Source organism: Python bivittatus, unplaced genomic scaffold (assembly GCF_059951505.1).
Source record: "Python bivittatus isolate LINGU-HERP-01145 unplaced genomic scaffold, Pbiv_v1 ctg000410_np1212, whole genome shotgun sequence".
NCBI classification, from domain to species: domain Eukaryota; kingdom Metazoa; phylum Chordata; class Lepidosauria; order Squamata; family Pythonidae; genus Python; species Python bivittatus.
Genome location: NW_028277067.1, coordinates 6,087,417 through 6,108,098, shown reverse-complemented (window position 1 = coordinate 6,108,098; position 20,682 = coordinate 6,087,417). Strand labels below are relative to the sequence as shown.

Here is a 20,682-nt window from a genome sequence, read left to right as displayed (position 1 = left end):
GTCATGGAAAGAGGTACAAAAATCTCTAATATATAAATTGCAAAAAAATTCAGAGTTTATGCTAAATCCCACTTAAGTACAATTTTACTAGAAATATTGGACAAATAATTGCTCCAACTTAGCTTCGGCATTTGCTCTTCTAAAATAAAAGCAGCTCCCAGGATTTTGGAGGAATTTGGAATATAGGCAACTATACCGTTCTGCTACAAAAATTAGGAACTATAGAACGAATTATTCTCTCCTCCGCTTTTCAAATGCCATGAGAAGATAATAGGATGGGAATGTTAGGCAGTTAATTTAAGGGTTTTAGGATATAACATGTATCCTATATTGCACAAAATACTGTATTTCATACAATCATCTTTAATTCAGGCCAGGGAAGATTTCTGGAAACTTTATTTGCTATGTAAACAGACAGTATTAATTCTCAGTATCTTTTTAAAAAGACAAGGCACAGGATAGGAAGAGGCAGAGAGCAGCAATCTTTTGATGTCACTTGATTCAAGCTGTTTCAGAATGCAAGTTTTGCATAAAAATATTAAATCAGCTAATAATAGGATTCATTCACACTGCTGTGAACTAGTCACCCTCATGAGACCCTTGTGAACCAGTATGAAGCAGCACTAATTAAAAGTACTACAGGAGAGTACTTGCATGGAAATGGAGAATTAATACACTTACCTTTCCTAGGTTAACTTCTTTGGCATTCTGTTGCTTGGCTAAGAGCAACAGAGAACAGACTAAAATCTTCTGTTGCAGTGGGAAGGAAGAAGCATCACCATAGCTGTTACCAGTTGCCATCCGGTCACCATACACATCAGAGATCACTTGGGACACATGACGCAGGCCCACTCGTTTTGGCACTGCAGAGTCTGCAGCTGTTTTGGAATGAGATTTGCCTGAAGACATAGGATGGGGGTCAGCTGGACAGACAACAAGAGTACAGCTAAGTGCCAGATGCAAAACCCACTATTCAAATATAAAGACTACAGTTCAACTCATGAAATTCTTGGAATGCACAAATGACACATCCATGCATTTTGTTTGCTTTCTATCTATTCCTCATTTGAAAAAAACTCATCTAGCCATATTTGAGATTCCCAGTGTCCCACTGATGATCTAGACTTGCTTAGTTTCAGCAACATTGTTGCATCATGTGGTTTCAGACCATGCGTCAGCCAAACATGGCATCTTTACTCTCCAATTTTGACCAAAAGATACCATGAAGAACTCTGTTGGGCATATTTTGGGCATATTTAATCCAGTATTCTGTGTCTTACTCTGACCAACCAGGTGCATTCGAGAAGTTCACAAGCACAGGCAGGAGGGCAATAGCTCTTTTCTACAATTACTTCCAGCTGTTAGTATTGATGATATGCCATCTTAATTCAAGAGCTGGTAAGCAAACAGGCATCAAAAGACAACACTAAGGGTACAATTCTCCTTGAGTCTGTTTGGTCCTTTTTTAAAGTATCTAAAGGGATGTCACATCTAATGGCAGCAAATTTTATAGTTTAACTCTGTGCTGCATTATTATTGGCCCTGAATCCCTCCACATTTTGCATCAGTGGAAAACCCTGAATACTAATGCTGTGCTTGAGGAAGAAAGCCAATAGCCATTCACGATGCATGATTTTATATATCTCTATCAGGTCTCCCCTTACCCTCTTTCACTCCAAGCTAAACAGTGTATGACGCCGTTTTTCTTCTTTTGAGAGCAGCTCTAGCAGGTAAACATTTCAACTGCCCCTTTTCTAGCTCAAATTTTGGAGGTTTTTGAGGTTTAGTGAGACAGCCTGTACCACACTATTCCAGGTGTAGTCTCACTAGAGATTTGTATTAAAGCATCAGCAACTTCATTTTCGATTCCCTTCTTAATGAATCCTAACATGGAATTTGCCTTTTTCCATAGCAGCTACACATCAAACTTCCATTTGCACTGATTGCAAGATTCCTTTCCTGCTCAGTCAGAGTTGTATATACAATTGGTGTTACAGCAAATGTCTAGGGCAATGTTTCTCAGCCTCAGCAACATTAAGATGTGTGGACTTCACATGCTGACTGGGGAATTCTGGTAGTTGAAGTCCACACATCTTAATGTTGCTAAAGTTGAGAAACACTGGTCTAGGGATCAAGATGGGTCAATAGAAACCTCCCTACTCCACCTTCACTGTACACAATCCTTAAGATGCGCTAATTTTCAGCCTACGTGTAGCTGCTCTGGGAGAAGCCTGCATGTAGCTATTTCACACCTGCTTTTCTACTGTTCATTACATTTAGAATCAGCACCAGATACAGTGGGGCAAAAAAGTATTTAGTCAGCCACCAATTGTGCAAGTTCTCCCACTTAAAAAGATGAGAGAGGCCTGTAATTTTCATCATAGGTATACCTCAACTATGAGAGACAAAATGGGGGGGAAAATCCAGAAAATCACATTGTCTGATTTTTAAAGAATTTATTTGCAAATCATGGTGGAAAATAAGTATTTGGTCACCTACAAACAAGCAAGATGTCTGGCTCTCACAGACCTGTAACTACTTCTTTAAGAGGCTCCTCTGTCCTCCACTCGTTACCTGTAGTAATGGCACCTGTTTGACCTTGTTATCAGTATAAAAGACACCTATCCACAACCTCAAACAGTCACACTCCAAACTCCATTATGGCCAAGGCCAAAGAGCTGTTGAAGGACACCAGGCTGGAAAGGCTGAATCTGCAATAGGCAAGCAGCTTGGTGTGAAGAAATCAACTGTGGGAGCAATAATTAGAAAATGGAAGACATACAAGACTACTGATAATCTCCCTTGATCTGGGGCTCCACGCAAGATCTCACCCCGTGGGGTCAAAATGATCACAAGAATGGTGAGCAAAAATCCCAGAACCACATGGGGGGACCTAGTGAATGACCTGCAGAGAGCTGGGACCAAAGTAACAAAGGCTACCATCAGTAACACACTACGCCACCAGGGACTCAAATCCTGCAGTGACAGATGTGTCCCCCTGCTTAAGCCAGTACATGTCTGGGCCCGTCTGAAGTTTGCTAGAGAGCATTTGGATGATCCAGAAGAGGATTGGGAGAATGTCATATGGTCAGATGAAACCAAAGTAGAATGTTTTGGTCTAAACTCAACTCGTCGTGTTTAGAGGAGAGAGAATGCTGAGTTGCATCCAAAGAACACCATACCTACTGTGAAGCATGGGGGTGGAAACATCATGCTTTGGGGCTGTTTTTCTGCAAAGGGACCAGGACGACTGATCCGTGTAAAGGAAAGAATGAATGGGGCCATGTATCGTGAGATTTTGAGTGAACACCTCCTTCCATCAGCAAGGGCATTGAAGATGAAACGTGGCTGGGTCTTTCAGCATGGCAATGATCCCAAACACACCGCCCGGGCAACGAAGGAGTGGCTTCGTAAGAAGCATTTCAAGCTCTTGGAGTGGCCTAGCCAGTCTCCAGATCTCAACCCCATGGAAAACCTTTGGAGGGAGTTGAAAGTCTGTGTTGCCCAGCGACAGCCCCAAAACATCACTGCTCTAGAGGAGATCTGCATGGAGGAATGGGCCAAAATACCAGCAACAGTGTGTGAAAACCTTGTGAAGACTTACAGAAAACGTTTGACCTCTGTCATTGCCAACAAAGGATATATAACAAAGTATTGAGATGAACTTTTGATATTGACCAAATACTTATTTTCCACCATGATTTGCAAATAAATGTCTGATTTTTAAAGAAATGTGATTTTCTGGATTTTTTCCCCCATTTTGTCTCTCATAGTTGAGGTATACCTATGATGAAAATTACAGGCCTCTCTCATCTTTTTAACTGGGAGAACTTGCACAATTGGTGGCTGACTAAATACTTTTTTGCCCCACTGTATAGAAAAGAGGGAATAAGTGTAGTCTTCTTTTACAGGGATGTTTTTGTAGTGAGGGAGGAGAAAATACATTTGTGCCAGCCAACTTTATTATCATTTCCATCCCCCCGGTATGGCCTAAACTTTTTTTCTGGAAGAAATGCTGCCAAACTAGGATTAGGAAAATACTTAAGATAACATAGTAGCTTTGCATAAAAGTATGGGATCTGCATAAAGTAGAGAATGAGAAAAATCTACTTACAGGCAGGCAGTAGTTTAAGTATAGTTTGTCTCTTCACATCCGACTCCACAATTTCAATGGCTCTCCTACAGATGAGGGCAGTATTTTAGACCATGGTATTAGAACTTTATCCCCAACACAGCTATGTGTCAGTCCAGGTTTTCTCATGTAATCAAACATATTGCCCAAACCACCATACTAGCACATGTGAAACGTTCTGCCAAAATTCAGAAATCACTCCCAACTATTTCATCTTAAGTGCAAAAGAGACCAGTTACTACCACTTGTACTATTTACACTCCTTTCCCTGCCCACGCACACAAGGAAGATATAAGCTGTTTGTTCCTGCTCTCAGATCATAAAAGCTTGTTAAAACAACATAAAAAACTTCCAACCCCAAAGCCAACTAGTACAGAAAGCCATACTCCCTTACCTGGAGTATTATTTATTTTAATTAGAATAATTTAAACTGAATCCCTATTATCTAAAAGAAGAGATTTATACAAAATGTGTAAATAACTTATTGAATGCAATACAAAAAGGGAGTCAAGGAGGTCCAAGAGCAGAATTAAGCTCAGCAAGAGAGGATCCTCATGCTGGTGACATCTAGCACACCAAGTCATTATACTGTGATGCCAGTACAGTGACTCTAAAAGTTAGTGATTATCTTTTTTCTGCTTTCTTTATAAACCTTGATTGCTTTCTAAAATGGGTATACCATCTGCAAAGTGCCATTCTTTTTTCTGTGCACTTCCTTCTAGCCAAGTGCACCAATAGTAGATCACAGTAAGAAGAGAGCAGAACAAGGCTGGCACAAAGAGACTCTCAAAGGAATCCAAGGAAAGATTAAGAAAAGTAACATTCCCAAAGCTTACCACGCTTGCTGCATTTTGGATAGAACACTGACCTTCACCTAAAGCAACAGTTATGGCATGTCTCAGGCTTGTGGTTTATGTTTACATTATTCCTGAATGGAGTGCAAAAATTTCCCCCCCCATTTGGGGGATTTGGGTGGACTCTAAGGGTAAGATAAATGCTTTGAGCTTTGCATAAGGCACCATTTAACTGCTTCAAAAGCTGTAGCCCCTCTAAACTTTGGGATATTGGCTTGCCCACTTTTCAAGAATAGCACTCAGAATGGCTCTGTAAAGCTGGATGCTGCCCCCAGACAGATGGAAGTTATGTGCCCCTGCTCTAGAAAATGACCCCTTCTGATTCAATAGGGTAAACCTTCTATTAATCCATCTAGTCCACTGACCAACCAGATGCCACTGAAGAGCCCCAAGGACACAACGCAATATCCCATCTTTGCTGTTGTCCTATTCATTGACTGGACCTCTTTGTAGAAGATACATTTATTATATTTTCTAGACCTCTAAGCAGGCTCCACCACTTGTATGATAACAAAAGTGATTAATCAATTGTATTATTTTATATATTTCTAAATTGTCTGCCCTGTAAAAGGGAACAAAAGATATATTTTTCCATTCTATATGTCATTTTAGAAATATTTATGTAAATTCTCTTGACTTCTTTTAACAACAAAAAGTCTATCTGAAGCATGCAGGAAGCGGTTCCTTCATGGCTTCTCACTCTTGTGTCTGATTTTCAGTACGGACAATGCTTATCTCCACATTCTGCCTGGTTTTTTATTTCATGTGGCACAAGTAGAACATGCACATTCACACCAAAAAAGATAGCAACTCCTTGTGAACAAAGAGGGTTTGTCAGATGGGGGTCCCACAAGGAAATGAAAAAAGTCAAGCTAGTGGCTGCAACTGCATCATCAACCCCCCACCTCTTTTTATGGAATGTGTGTCCCAGCCACTGTCTTAACTTTCTGACTACCACCCTGCCCATGGATGCCTGAGGTCAGTCATATTTCACTAAGTGGAAATAATAGTTTTAATAGTTTTACTTAAGGTTGAAGAATGGCACCTCTCTGAAAAGCCTTTTTAATTTTAGCTACTCATCTTCTTTAAGTAAGCAAATCTATTAAATAAATTAAACTGTCTGCTTTGTGTTCATCCCTGACATGAGAGTTTTAACCAAGCATTAGCAAGCTTTTTTCTACCAACCTCAAGTATCACCACACAAAAAAAAACAAACTCAAGGCTCATGCAATTCCCACATTTTCAGACCAGCTTCTAAAAGGCTTTGATATTTTTCAGAACTTTTATTTAATTTTATTTTGGGGATTCAACAGCCAATATGTTGCCAAATTCAGCTTCCACTTCAACTTTAGACAAGTTCAGGGAAATAGAGGGGGGTGTGGCTGGCAAATGAGGTAGCAAGGACTTAAGATTTTACTTCAGCTAAGGGCCAAATATTTCATGAAAAGGTTGAATGTTGAGAAGGAATGTGTAAGATGAAGGAAATGGAACTGCTGTAGGCTTTCTGGGAAGTGACAACAGCTTGAACAGTACACAACAACACTTTAACATTCAGAATTCTTCCAAAAAGCCACCTGCATAAAAATCTGCTTCCAATGAGGTTTGTCGTGAAAAGCTGGTCAAACATCTGGTAAGTGTGACATATATTGAGATCCTACTTTAAGAGCAGGTGAGTTAGAGAAGAATGATTGATTGGGTTGCCTCCAATCCTGTGATCTGAAGAAATATAGCTTAAAGGTTTCATCTCAACTACCACATTTTCGTATGCCAACACCTGAAAGCTGACTAGTTCAATTAGTTCTGTATAGCAGTCTCCAACCATTTGGAGAGTGTTTAACTGCAAACAATTCAGTTCTTCATTTTTTAATAATTTCTTCACACTTACTCCCTTTCTGCCTCTGCCTATGCATTTCTACATAATTGTACCTCTCTCTCCTATTATATTCCCTTTTTAAAAGAATAATAACAAAATTAAAGGCAACAGAAAAAAGATAACAATTATTGCCACGGCATGATCCACTTCAGCTAGTTCATGAACTCAGTTTGGGCTTGACCCACCAGTTGAAAGCCCAACAGAACACTATGGCATTTATTATCAGTACAAGAAACCTCAGCTACCCTAGTCCTCTCATGGTGAATGCTCATATCAGTTCCTGATCTTGCCTTTTCAACCCAGTGCTCTAAAGCAGCTCTCAAGTCACAAGGGAGAAACTGTGCAAGTATGCTATAATGAAAGGAGACCTAGTATAGGATGCATGGTCCATTAATGGGAATTCATTACTATCTTGCATGTTAATGAGACTAACGCTCTATTTGTTATATTGGAAGCAGTGCCAGAGGCAGATTTTGACCCTCTGGGCTAACCTATGTCTAATTTGGGAACCCCGTGGGTGAATGGGAATCAGGACTTAATCTACAGTGGGGCAAAAAAGTATTTAGTCAGCCACCAATTGTGCAAGTTCTCCCACTTAAAAAGATGAGAGAGGCCTGTAATTTTCATCATAGGTATACCTCAACTATGAGAGACAAAATGGGGGGGGGGAAATCCAGAAAATCACATTGTCTGATTTTTAAAGGATTATGTTTAAAGGCACAAAATAATTTTCACTAGTGAATTTGGTAAAACTGAGTAAAACATTTCTAACAACATGCAATCATATAGCCAAATAAAGCAAACAAAATGGAAATAACAAAAGCCAAAGCCAAAAGCAAAAAATAACCCCAGGAAATGTAAATTAAACAGCCTACCTTCCCCTCAACTAGGATGAGCAAGCAAAGCTTTAGAATGGCATTCTTCAATGCACCAAAAGATTGCTCTGAAAGCATTCATTTAACTCAAGTGCATAATGTTGGCTAGATGAGCATCAACTGTCTTTTATTGAACTGATTTTACGTAAACTTTAATTGTATTTCTATTTCTCCTAAAGATTGCTTTAGGACCAATTAACTTTTAATGCTAATTTTGTATTAGTATTTTATTACTTTTATCGTCATTTCCTCTTCCTCCAGATGCTATGTGTAAACTATTTTGTGTTTACTGCTGTAGTTTTTAACTAAGAGAAATAAAACATAATCCATCTGAAGCAAAGCTCCTACAAGAATCTTCTGCATGAAAATAATGTGTCGGGAGATTAGGTTATAAATGTCTTGTATATTAAAATAGGTTTTAATGTGCCTCCTCTAAGATTATAAAGGTAGATACCTGATGGAATTCAAAGGTATTTGCACAGCTCAAGTGCTAGCAAAAGGAAAGAAGAGGCAAGATCAACAGTGAAATGTATAAAACAGAGACATACAGTAACATTTATCTGCCTAGCATATTTCAACAAGTTTTTTTCAGGATCAAAACACAAGTTACGCAATACAGCAAGGCCCATGCAAAATGTGGCAATTCTGTCTGACCCTTTAAATGACACCAAATCAAAGTATGTTGTATGCATCACATGATTTGATATTTTGACCCTTACTTATTAGAGGTCAAGAGGACATTTTCCCTATAAAGATTAGATTGACTATCAACAGTGGAGCAATGACATTCCTGCAGCTTGCCTTACTCAAGAAAGTCATCTGTAACAACCTGTTCTCCTGGTCCTCTTGGAATGGCATCACAGCACACATTCTTTGCTTCTCTTCCCCACTCATAATCTGGATTAATGTGCATGTGGCCCTTTCTTTGTTATTGGGTCAACATATAATATGCTTTTTGTGCTTTTCCAACACTATAGATATCTAAACCCTATCACAAAGATCTAGGTTAGAATCCCCCCAAAGTGATGGTTACCTTCTTCTCTTTGCCTATGTGAAATCTCCACTGCTATGGAATACTATGATGTTCCCCCGGGAGATCTGGATGGCTCTCACCCTAATGACATTTAGGAAGTTATCGAAGACCTAGTTATTCTCCTAGGTCTTGAAGCAGATTGATCCTTGAGCCTGTTTTGTTGTTGTTTATATACCTTTATATTCCAGACACCTATGATTTTTTTAAAATTGTATTGTTCTTACTTTTTAAACTGTAAGTCACCCAGAGTCATTAAGAGCAACTTCTAGACTGACTGATATAAATAAATAAGTAAATATATACCCACATACTAAATTCACCCTGCATTTGAGCAATCATAAGAGGAAGGGGCCACCAAGCAAATGTCTAACTGAGACCAAGGAAGACGGAAGGCAACTCTGATAAACTCACTTGCAAGGCAAAAGAAAACATTTCCAAGCACCATAAAGATGTCTGCTTGAGAGCTGTTAATGAGAGCCTTTTGCAATCTAAATGTAATTAACCAATCTATAATCGCTGCAGGAGGACCAATTCCTCTCACCCTTCATAGGTAATGGGCTGTAAACATTTCCAGACATTAGCACAGCCAGGAGGCACCACCCTCCCCTATCACCACAAAGACAGGAGGGTTCTGTCTCTCCCCCCTCTCAGGCAGGGGGACCAAGCACCATAATGAAGCTTTAAATCACGTCCCACATCCAGTAATTAGCTTGGAATTTAGTTCACCATATATTTGTCACCTGCAGATGTCCAGAGCTTTGCGTGCATCCCCAGAGAAGGCAGAGACTTTTCTAGCACAGAACTGGATAGCAGCATTGTCCAACACCTGCTCCCCTGACACCTAAAGGAATAAAGAGGAGAAAACAGGGTAGTTAGCAAAAGTAACGGTGTCCTACATCTTTGGAGAAAAAAATGACAATGTGATTTGGGCATGTACAGAAAGTAGTTCTTATACTTAGTTCAAAAGCTCTCACTCTGCCCAACTTAATATCCTTAATTCTCTAACTTCCTACCTTACTTATTGCCATTAGGGATTAGCTCAACAAATTAGCTAATTTGTTCTCAGCTGCAAGGAACCTGAAGGAGTTCCTAATGTAAAGCAGAAGATGCTGAGAAACTCAAATAACAGTTCTCCAAGTGACATCAAAGATGAATGCAGCTTATTCCTTCTATAAGTTGCTTAGGACCAAGACAATAATTTTTGAATCAGGCTGCTGAAATATTACCTTCTTCAGGCGTTCCTGGAGAATGGAAACAAGTTGATCTTTGCTGTATGGGGGAAAGTTTAACAGCTGTGGCCTGCACATAGGCCGGGCCTGCAGGCGGGGCAGGATGCGATCAGTGAGATCCAGGGCATTGGCTATACCTACCAAACAAACAAACCTCATTTATACTTACCAAATAAATAAATACATCTCATTTACAGGATAATGATGGAATTGTTTACATCCTATCCACCCACCCATAGTTTCACTAAGAACTGAAGGAGTCCCTCTTTCCAAATCCTGGAGCAACTATACTTTTACAGTACCTATCTTGTACCTGCTGTTTGATGTACAACTCGCCTCTCACCACTAATGCCATCTATACTAGTTCTGATTAAATGCACAAATAAGTTCAGGAGGAAAATATTTCATATTCTCTCAACACCTCGCTAACCAAAAGTACAGTAGGGAAGCAAACTTGACTTTCCAAACTAAGAGGGTTTTTTGTAACTTTATAACAAGCATGATTTTGTAGATTTGTAGGTGCAGTGCTTATATCACACCTTTGTGCTTCCTTTGGTTTATATTGTACAGATGATCAGTGAAAGGTTTGTAGATTTAGGTTTGGGTGGATGGTCCTACAGGCTGGGCAAAGGACTGGTCTAGCTAGTTCTGGTTTCTCTTAGAATGCTATACATCTTTCAGATGAGCAATTAATTAAAGATTCTTCTTCTAATTAATAGATAAGTGGGAATGGACAATCCTAACAGAAGGTGTGACATACAGAATATCCTCACAGATCCACATCCTTTTGAAAATCCCATTACTCTTTCTGCTTCTAACTTAAATATGCCTCCTTCCTTCTCCTCCAGTAGTTGAGAAAGAAGGAGGCACAAACCATAGAAAGATAGCTGAGCAACAGCCAACATGGATGAGCAGCAGAAGAAAGGCACTGAAACCAGTAGTGGGCAAAATCAGGCCTTGGAAAATGCTCAGCTGTGTACATTCATGATTTCAATCATGAGGTCTTGCAACACTATCTTAACACTCGTTTTCTTAAACTATCAGGCTAAAGCTTTAACAGCTCTGATACTCACCAATGAGAACGAGCCGAGAGTTGGGAAGGGAAGGCCACTCAAATATTGTATAGAGTACATCTTGTCCCCTGCTATCCAACTGATCCATCTCATCTAATACAACCAAACTGCATGGATGAAAAATATCAAGAGTGAGTACTACCTTCCCAGAGAAAGAAATATGCAAATGTAACAGATGACCAACAGCAGAGAATAAAATCCTCAACAAAATACCCTTCAGATGCAAGCAATCCCACTGGACGATGAACGGACTGAAATGACACAATACTTGCAAGGTTCCCAACCTACAGAAGACTGAATAAAATGCTTTTAAAAAGAACATGTGGTTCATTATCCAAACCCACAGATTTATAACCTTCCCCGGGAAAATCCACTAAATCATAAAATGCTGCTGCTTAATGTCAATTAAGAAAATATATTGTAGTCTGAGATCTAATTCTGAAAAAAAAAACTGAGCTGTCATTTCAACAAAATATGGCTGTGTAAGGACATAGGAATTGGCTTGACTAATTACATCCACTAGGCTTTCAAGGATAACAAAATATAAGACTCAGTGGGAAGGAAGGTGGAGTTACATTGGATTATCATAAATCCATTCTTCTATTGAAATGCTGTCTGACCAACAGGTTAAGTACTGGGAACCCTCTGACCAACTATCTCCTCGCCTGAATTATTAGAGGCTGCCTCAAAAATCATGACTCTTTCCTCTAATTTGCTTGTTCTGGGAAACTTTCACATTCATACCAAGGTACTGCCATGTGATGTAATTCAAGAATTCATGGGTTTCACAGCAATGATTTCCCTGCCTTAGTTCATATGCAGCCCTGTGTGTTTTCAGAGCATACACCTGATTCAATGTTTAGTTTCAACCTGATTAACAGTCTGTGGTGCAAATTATTTTTACATGGACATTATTAATAGTGCTTAAGTTTATTGGGACATAAAACCTCTGCACTGGTCTGGTGGATCATTAATTTGGTTTGTCTTTGGAGATCAATGGGTCTGGAAGAATTTGTGAATGCTCTGGAGAATTTTCTAGCTACTGACGCTGGCAATCCTATCCTGATTGATATGTGGGGTGGGGATATGGATAACTGCCACAACTGATCCCAAATATCCTCCTCTGGGAACAGAACTCTACTCTTCGATTTTCCAAGAAGCTTAAAGCAGTGAAGAGCCTGGAAGATAATTAGATAGTGGTGCTCTTGCGACTGGCACTGATCCTGGAAGGTCAGGTTGTTACCAGTGGTCAGGAATGCCTCTGCCCAGCTTCACTTTCAATTGTTGCACCATCTGTGCTTTCACTGTGATTTGTGTTTTAATTACATTTTATTTACATTACTTAACACTATGACCTTCATAAGTATTCAAAAACTATAGCTGGTGTATAATGTGGCAGTTAGATTGCTTTCAGGAGTATGTTTTTTATAGCACATCAGACTACTATTGGAACAATTTCACTGGCTTCAAGTTTTTATGGGTGAAATGCAAGATGCAAGTTTTGCCCTACAAAGGGACAAGATACTTGAAGGGCTGCCTCCTTCCATATGCACCTACCCATTATTTACATTATTCATTGGGGGGGAAGATGCAGCAAAAGCTTTGAGGTCACTACTTGGCATCTCCAGGTAAAATACAGGAAAAAAAATGGTTTGAAGAATAGTGGCTGTGTTCAGAAACATCCAGGTTCAATCCATCACATCCCTTCCTAAAGCAGAGCAGGAAACCTCTCTGTCATGTTGTGCTAGACAAACCAACAATCTGGCTAAAAAAGGCAACTTCAATTTTATTTCTATCCCACATCTAAAAATGTGAGGTTACAGGATACTTGAGAAAGGACATCTTCAGCAATATGATCCAAATTGTGAAAGTCCCTCCTAAGAAAGATAATATTTTATTTTCCCTTACTCATTTCAAAACTGCATTAAAGGCAATTCTCTAGGTTTTCAATGCTATATAATCCTAGCCATTTAATTATATAATCTAAATTTAATTGTATAATTTTTGCTTCTTTGTTTCTTAGCTCATGGCACATTTTAATTGATCCCTTTATTGTATGCCATCCCCAGCATTTTAATAAATTCATTTCCAAAAAATACATCCTCTCAAACTCATAAATTGAAGATTATATTTCCAATTATACAAGTAACAATTATTTTTTCCCAGTTTTGCTATTACGCTCCCTCCATGACTATTTTAAAAGGTGGTCCTAAAAAATCTGGATATCTCAGTATGTTTTTCAAAATTAACTAGAACAGCAATATATATTTAAAACATCAGCATTAATTTTCTGATTTGGGCAACTTTGGAATATACATACAGTATATAATACCTTTGGTTGGATGGACAGTATTAGGATTTAAATATACTAAAACTCTGTTTCGTCAGTTAGAAAGCTATGGAACGTAATGTCTAATAAAAAAAGATTTGACCCTTTTTCCCATGCCACATTGACTTTATGAGGAAACCCAACTTTAAAAATTGGGGAAAAGATGGTGATATGGAAAAATTGGATGGAAGTGGGGATATTGACTTTGGACCAACTGATAGATGAAGATGAATTTTTAACATACTCTGTCTTAAGAGATAAATATCATCTATCAGATATAACCCAATGGCAATGTTTACAGCTACATCTGTTAACCACATTGTTTGGACCAGCAGCATTTTCAGCTTCCAATACACCTGAGATATTAGAACAACTTGTTAAATCTTTTAAAACTAAAAAACCTACTATTAATTTGTTTAGATATTTGTTATCAATAAATCAATTCAATATGCAGATGTTAAGGGATGAGTGAAATAAAGAATTAGAGATTTATATATTACCTAGACAATGGAAATGTCTTAACTTCTATAGCAAGAGTGTCAATGGACCTTAAACTACAATTTATACAACAAAAAATATTAGAATTTATTGGACTCCACTATGTCTGTATAGAAAAGGATTGTCAAGAACAGCATTTTGTTGGAGATAAGGACAATGCCTCTTTAAAGCATATGTTTTTACAAAATCCTATCTTACTAAGATTTAGGAGAAAATAGTGGACTATATAAATACAATTGTCTGACAAAAGCTAAAATTTTCAAAGAATAATATTCTTTTGAACTATATACGTAGTACATGGAATTTAACATCGGGACAACATAAACGGATTCTCCATGCCCTTGCTATGGCCAAAGGACTGATATTGCAGCATTGTATTTGTATTAGATAAGCATATATAGAATTGAAATTGTTTACTGTTATAATGATATATTAACACTTCTTTCTCTTTGTTGTATTTTTTTCACTGTTTTGTTAAACCACTTTAATGTATTTTTTCTTCTTTTTGTAATCAAATATTTTAATAAATAAATAGTTCTGCATCCACTCATTTAATGCTATTCAAGAGCAAGTGAATCAGCATGGCCTGCTGATCTAGGCTTTGGATATAATCCTCAGAATAAATTCTTCAAATCATCTGGTCAAATAGTCTCTATGGGTTGAACAACTTTCCCAAGTACCAATCAACTTACCTGAGTATGATGATGATGATGATAATTTAAAAAACCACTGTTAGAGATCCTACTAAAATCAGCATTTAATTCTACAAAGCACTCCTTGGATAGAATCTTTATCATTAATAATGCTGTCAAATGGCTTAATTTGAGAAAGAATCCAATTTCACAGGACCAATTACTTCAGTTTATTAAATCTTGAACATACTTAAATACTTCAATATATTTACAGGGAGAAATTATAGAGAGAAGGCAGTGAGGAAGGACATGTAATTCTCCTTTAAAGATTTCTCTAACTCCAGAACACTTCATTCAAATTATTATTAGCCGGACTATTCCATCTCTGGTGAGAAAACACCACTTGCTCACTGGAGTTTGGCAAACTACTTTTTCTATGAAGCAGACAGGGATCCCGTGATGCTCTCATACAGCTTAGTGAAGAAGAGTCCCTAAAGCTAGGGAACATGCTGTTTTTCCATACACAATGCATGAATTCCTGACTAACCCCATCCCTATTTCTAACGAATGACTGAATAAAAAAAAACAAACTTCTTCGGTCAAAAAACTTCTACTCACGCCATGGATGCACTTTCTGATGTCAACCATTTCTCCAGCTTCCTGATGACATCACCTTTGGCTGCCTTGGCAGCTCCAGCCAGGCCCAACTCTTCAGCAATCGCTGGGAAGACAGCCTGAGAGGTCCTTAAGGCCATGCAATTTAAGACTGTGATCTGACTATCAGTGAGTTCTGCCTGTCAGGGAGATGCAAAAGTTTGTTCACTCCCTAGACTTTACAAAAGAGTTAAAAAGCAACGCACAAGGCACCTCTGAACAGAAGTAACTCCAAGAAGAATCAAGAAGGTAGGCTGCTAGAAAATAAAAGCAACACTTTCCTTACTAGTGGGGGCAATAATCAAATGTGCAGGATTGACTAACATTCTTGTGTGTGAACTTTCATTCTGCTGAGCTGATTAACCACACAGAAACACAAGCACACAACTGTTCTCTTTTTTTAAACTGCAACATCCTAGATATTTCAGGAAAAAAAACCTGTTCACATATATTTGAAAAAGGAAGATGTGACAAACCATGAAAATACCAGTTTCATATTAAATAGGCAATAGGTATATGTTATTCCCTGCTGCTCATGACTAAATCAGTAAAATTTACTTGAGAGGCCCAAACAGAAAATGAGTTTAGATTATAAGCATGCTACCAGAGCTAACTAAAGATTACGCATGATCTTAAGTCGCTCTCTGCATGGCTTATAAAGTCCGGGGACCCTTTGCTCACTTCCCAGACATTAGATGGGGAGGCAAAGAACAAATGGTCATTTCCCTATTACTAACAGTAACACACATTCACGGCAAGAATAAAGTGATGCTGAATAAGATCATTTTCCTTATTGTTACAATAGTGAGGAACAGGATATGCATTCTAAGATTAGATCCATGGAAGGAGGATAGAGACTTTAATCTCCACCACCAATCCTCCTATTTGAATGGAATGCATGCTGCAGTCCTATAGATAGTCACACCACTCCTATTAACCTCACCTCTTTAGCAAGGACTAATATCCCCCTCCATCCAAATAACTGCCAACCTTTGATTTTGACTATCCTTCACAACTAAGTGGAAATTGCTCTTTCTTATTTATGCAAACATTGCATTAAACCATGTTTCATGCCAATTAGGGCTCAGAATTCACAGCATAGTTCAAGCAGACCAAAATATATGCTTTGGTTTAGAGGCTCTTGCTTGCTTGCTTCTGAGCCACAGCAACAGACAGCAGCATGTCATGTTAATTCAGGTATTACAATAAGCCATCATTTTGCAAAAAATTAGATTTACAAGCTTCTTTCAAATCTCAATTTTACTGGTCAATTGCAAACAATACCAAGGTTTTCTTAACAGCCTGGCATGTCAAAGGTAGAAAAATGTGATTTATTTTTGTCATAGTGCAGTGTTGGACCTATTCCTTATAATTTATCTAAATGTAAACAAGGTCACTATAATATGTTCAACAAGCAGAAGCCATCTTAAAATCATGGGTCATTATTGTGTGTAAATCAGAATTAGGGTGTGAATCAGGTCACAAACAAAACAAACCTTTGCAGAAGGAGTGCCCATGTTGCAAGAAAACCCCATCACATGATTCTGAATCCCTCCCTGAGTAGGATACGTTACAATTTTGAAAAATGAGAAATAGATCAGCCTCAAACCACTATCACATAACGTTAAATGCAACTTGTCAGAGCCGGCAGTAATTGTTCAAGCACTATGTTTCAAAAGACCTCAAAAACATTTAGTATCCATGTTCAAATCCAGCAGTTACCTTCAAATCAAGCAAGGCTCTGTTGAGGCAAGCAGTTTTTCCAGTGCCAGGGGCTCCAGATATATAAAGGCTTCCAGGCTTCTTCCTGCAGACATGCTCCTGGAGGAATCGTAGCAGGACACTTGTCTCCTTCTCCCTTGCAAGCAGTTGATCTGGAACAGCTGCATGCAGAAGACTCTTTGCTTGTTGATAACAGGTGCCTGCATAAAAATAAAGAGCTATCATAAAACAAAAACATGTTTCTATTGACACAGTAGATGACAGTATTCTGATTTCAAGAAAGAGCCAATTATAATAGGAAAACTTTCACTACCTCTATTAAATTAGTTGTACACACTTTTAATTAGCTCTTGTTAGTTAATGATGAAATAGATTGCTCAACTACATAGATCCTTATCAGATTAAGCAAAGCAAGTAGCATACTTTTTTTGTTTTATATTGTTAATATATTATCTTGGCTTTCTGAACAGTGTCTGCAGCTGTAAGATAGGTGACATAAGGATTCTATAAATAAATATGATCAACAGAGAGGAGAAATTGGTTGCATACCCAGCAAATTCATCCTACCTTTTAGTGCAGGGAATTTGGGGCTTGTGGATACATTTTGATTTTGGGCAATGCTTGGTAAACACCAAGATAAAATGGCTACCATGATGAAATGGGGAAAAAATCACGAAAATTATTACTGCAACATCATACATGTTTCTTAGAAAAGCAAACTAGTACAACTAAGATAAACTCATACACTCTTCTTTAAATCCTCTTTTTTATCCCATCAAAATGTCCCTTTCATGGAAAGACAAATTAATCTCTCCAAATAATCTTTTCAACTTTTTTCTAAGGGTACTTTCCATAATAGCAAGATTAATACCAAATTATTTTCTTCCAGGCACAATACCCATATCAACACCAATATAAAGCTCTAAAGATCAATCCCCTCAAAACACAGCCATTCTGATAACACATTTCTTCTCTCTTACACACTCACCAACCCATGTACATATATACCCACTTCTAATTCATCCATCATATGCATATCCTCTTTCCCTCCTACAATTGCTCCCCACTCATTTTCTCAATCTTAATTTGCTGGCTTCCCAGTTCTCTTGTTAACTTTCTCTCAAGCCACCCCCTAAGTAATCTTCCTTTCACACTTCCCTTCTCCTGCTATTCTCAAGCCTTCAAGGTTTTGTTAATTAGGAATTCATATATTTCAAAGTAGGTTGCTTATTTCAGCTTGGAGAAGCATTCTTTTTGCTACTATTTTTGCAGCAGTTCCTTTCTTCCTTTTCATTTTTGGTAGGATGGCTGGAAAGCAGAGGACTTTCATCCACTTTTTTTCTTTTTCTGAAGAATGCTCAGGGCCACGGAGGAGCCAGAAAAATATTGGAAGAGGAAAAGCAAGATGATGGATTGGCTGTAGGTCAGAAAATTGCCAATTTTCAACCAACCAAAGAAAAGAATGCTTAACAATTCAAACAAAATTTGTAAACATCATTTGGGAAGCACCAAATGCTTTGGCAGACGTTAAGGGAACATCCTTAACAGCACACTATTAGTTGACTAAGGATGACAGACATTATTTCAAGCCTTCCAGCAACCACATGTGAACTACAAATCTGAAGGGTTCAAATGAATTCATTCAACTACAGTTGGTGATGCTACTTTTAACACGGATCCAAATCCTTTTCACAGTATTGCATTAGCTCCTAAATAAAATCACCTTGGAATTTCATTTACATTTGTGAGCTTAGCTTTCCCATTCTATAAAGTAACAGAAATAATAATATGCTAATATTAGTACTGTATTTGTTATTTTTTGTAAATTTTTTGTTTTGCATGTATTGATGCTTGTTTTCTGTTGTTCTTATCTTAGCAACTGATTGTCTATTTATTTTTGTGTTTTTGTTGGTTTTTTTAATTGTTGTTAGCTACCCCAAGTCACTTGTTTGAGACAGCCAGCTATATGAACTGAACAAATGAATAAAGAAATAAAATAATATAGAGCTGGAGTTTGAAATAAGAATTCTGTGATACTAAAGTTCCCTGGAAAAGACAGACTACAGCAACAGGCCCCAGCTGCTCATCATGCACAACACTGTTACATACCTTCTGGCTTAAAGAGCTGAGTACATACTAGCTCCTTTCTAAGAGAGCAATACTGTGTAGTAGTGGGTGTTTCCTGGCTCCTTTGTAATGGAGACTGAGCCAAACTGTTACACTTGATGGGAGTCCTGGAGGCTGAACATTCACTGAAGAGTAAAGTCCGGGCCTTGGGGGAAGTTGTTGGAAAGCTGTTCTCTTTTTTATTCTGCTTAGTTGGGGTGCAAGGTAACAAGTGGGCAATATTGCAGAGATTGTCATCACCTAGGCGAAACAAAAAGACATCTAGTGTAGAAGTAAAATATAAAAATGAAGGTGCAATTCATACATCTATACAAAGTGACTTCTTTAAAAAGTGAGCCTTTTATTCAAAGTTTCCACCTTTCAGAGATCATTTTGAGACAGTACAAGCCAGCATTTTTAAAATACCGCTATCCTCAGAGGCTAGTGGTGGGTCCCAAAGAAAACCTGTTGTGAACTTTTTAGTGACTCACTCCTACTAGTCCATTAGTTGTTCAACTCTTGCAATAGGAAAATTCAAAATGCTTGGATTTGTAATTAAAAACCCCATTAAAACTCAATTCTTTGTAAATAAGCCTATTTATATAAGTATCACTGGAAATAGTTACTATTTTACTGACTTCTTTCCAGTAGTGCCCAAGAGACTTGATAATTCATTTTGCATAAATTAGCTTTCATGGGAAACAAAGAGCTTGCTAACAGAGAGAGCCATTGTGGTACAATCATTATGGTGTTGGGCTAGGACCTGGGAGTCTCCACCCTCGATCACAAAAATTCACTGAGTTTCTTTGGGCCAGTACCCCCCTCTCAGCCTAGCCTACCAGTTATTGTGGCAGGGGAAAATGGAGGCAGCAGCTATGCACACTGTCTTAAGCTCCTAGAGGAAAGATGGAACATAAATCTAACAAATCTCAATAGTTGTAAGCATTAATCGGGGGTAATATTTAGCATTTTTATTTGGTATGTGCTTATATCTACACACAGCATGAGGCCTAATTTTTCCCCACAATAGTAACTCTGTGAAAACCTGTGCCTTTACAGAATTAGCATTCCAATGAATTTAATACGCAAGTTTAACTCAGCCCACAACTGGACTGCATAAGTATCACAAATTCTGGGAGAAAAGCTCTAAACAGCTTTACATATAGTGAGTTCCAATGCATGTGATTTGCAGGTAGTGTTTGTCTGAAATTCTGGAGAGTTCGATCAGTTAGCATTAACAACACATGTCCTAATCACACCATTCAAATTGGCCAAATCAGAGTGTTTTTTAATAGTCAACCCCAGGTATTTTGGGTTCCCATATTTTGGAAAGTCTTCATTTATAGGCATTAGTTTGCCAACCGTTTCTACTAGTTTAATTTTAAAGAAAATGATTTACATATGCTGATATTCAATATTGTACTAGGATATTTGGGAGGAATAAAAAGACAACTTACCTAGGCGTTTGCGGGGACTGAGAGGCAAGACCTTCTTTTGGGAAGACAACAAAGAGTCCGATGATGTGGCTGGATCCAGATGGGAACCCTTCTTTTTCTCTAACGATTTCTGAAGTGTCCTGACTGATTTTCGCTTTGGAAAGTCTATGATCTTCTGGCTCTGGGACTGTGACCTGGTACTGGGCATGATGGATATACTAGAACCAAACAGAAAA

At 38.2% G+C, this 20,682-nt stretch overlaps 1 protein-coding gene across 1 annotated transcript in view; it reads right to left on the bottom strand.

Moving 5' to 3' along the window:
- Window positions 1-20,682, bottom strand: part of CDC6 (cell division cycle 6) — a 32,658-nt gene that overhangs the window by 7,520 nt on the left and 4,456 nt on the right. The window contains exons 2-10 of the mRNA XM_007420690.4: window positions 20,468-20,664; window positions 19,014-19,271; window positions 16,905-17,104; window positions 15,147-15,322; window positions 11,070-11,176; window positions 9,994-10,133; window positions 9,508-9,608; window positions 4,115-4,179; window positions 682-923 (exon numbers count right to left, since the gene is read on the bottom strand). Of these exons, the coding sequence (XP_007420752.3) occupies window positions 682-923; window positions 4,115-4,179; window positions 9,508-9,608; window positions 9,994-10,133; window positions 11,070-11,176; window positions 15,147-15,322; window positions 16,905-17,104; window positions 19,014-19,271; window positions 20,468-20,664 (1,486 nt within the window). The remainder of the gene's footprint in view (window positions 1-681; window positions 924-4,114; window positions 4,180-9,507; window positions 9,609-9,993; window positions 10,134-11,069; window positions 11,177-15,146; window positions 15,323-16,904; window positions 17,105-19,013; window positions 19,272-20,467; window positions 20,665-20,682) is intronic.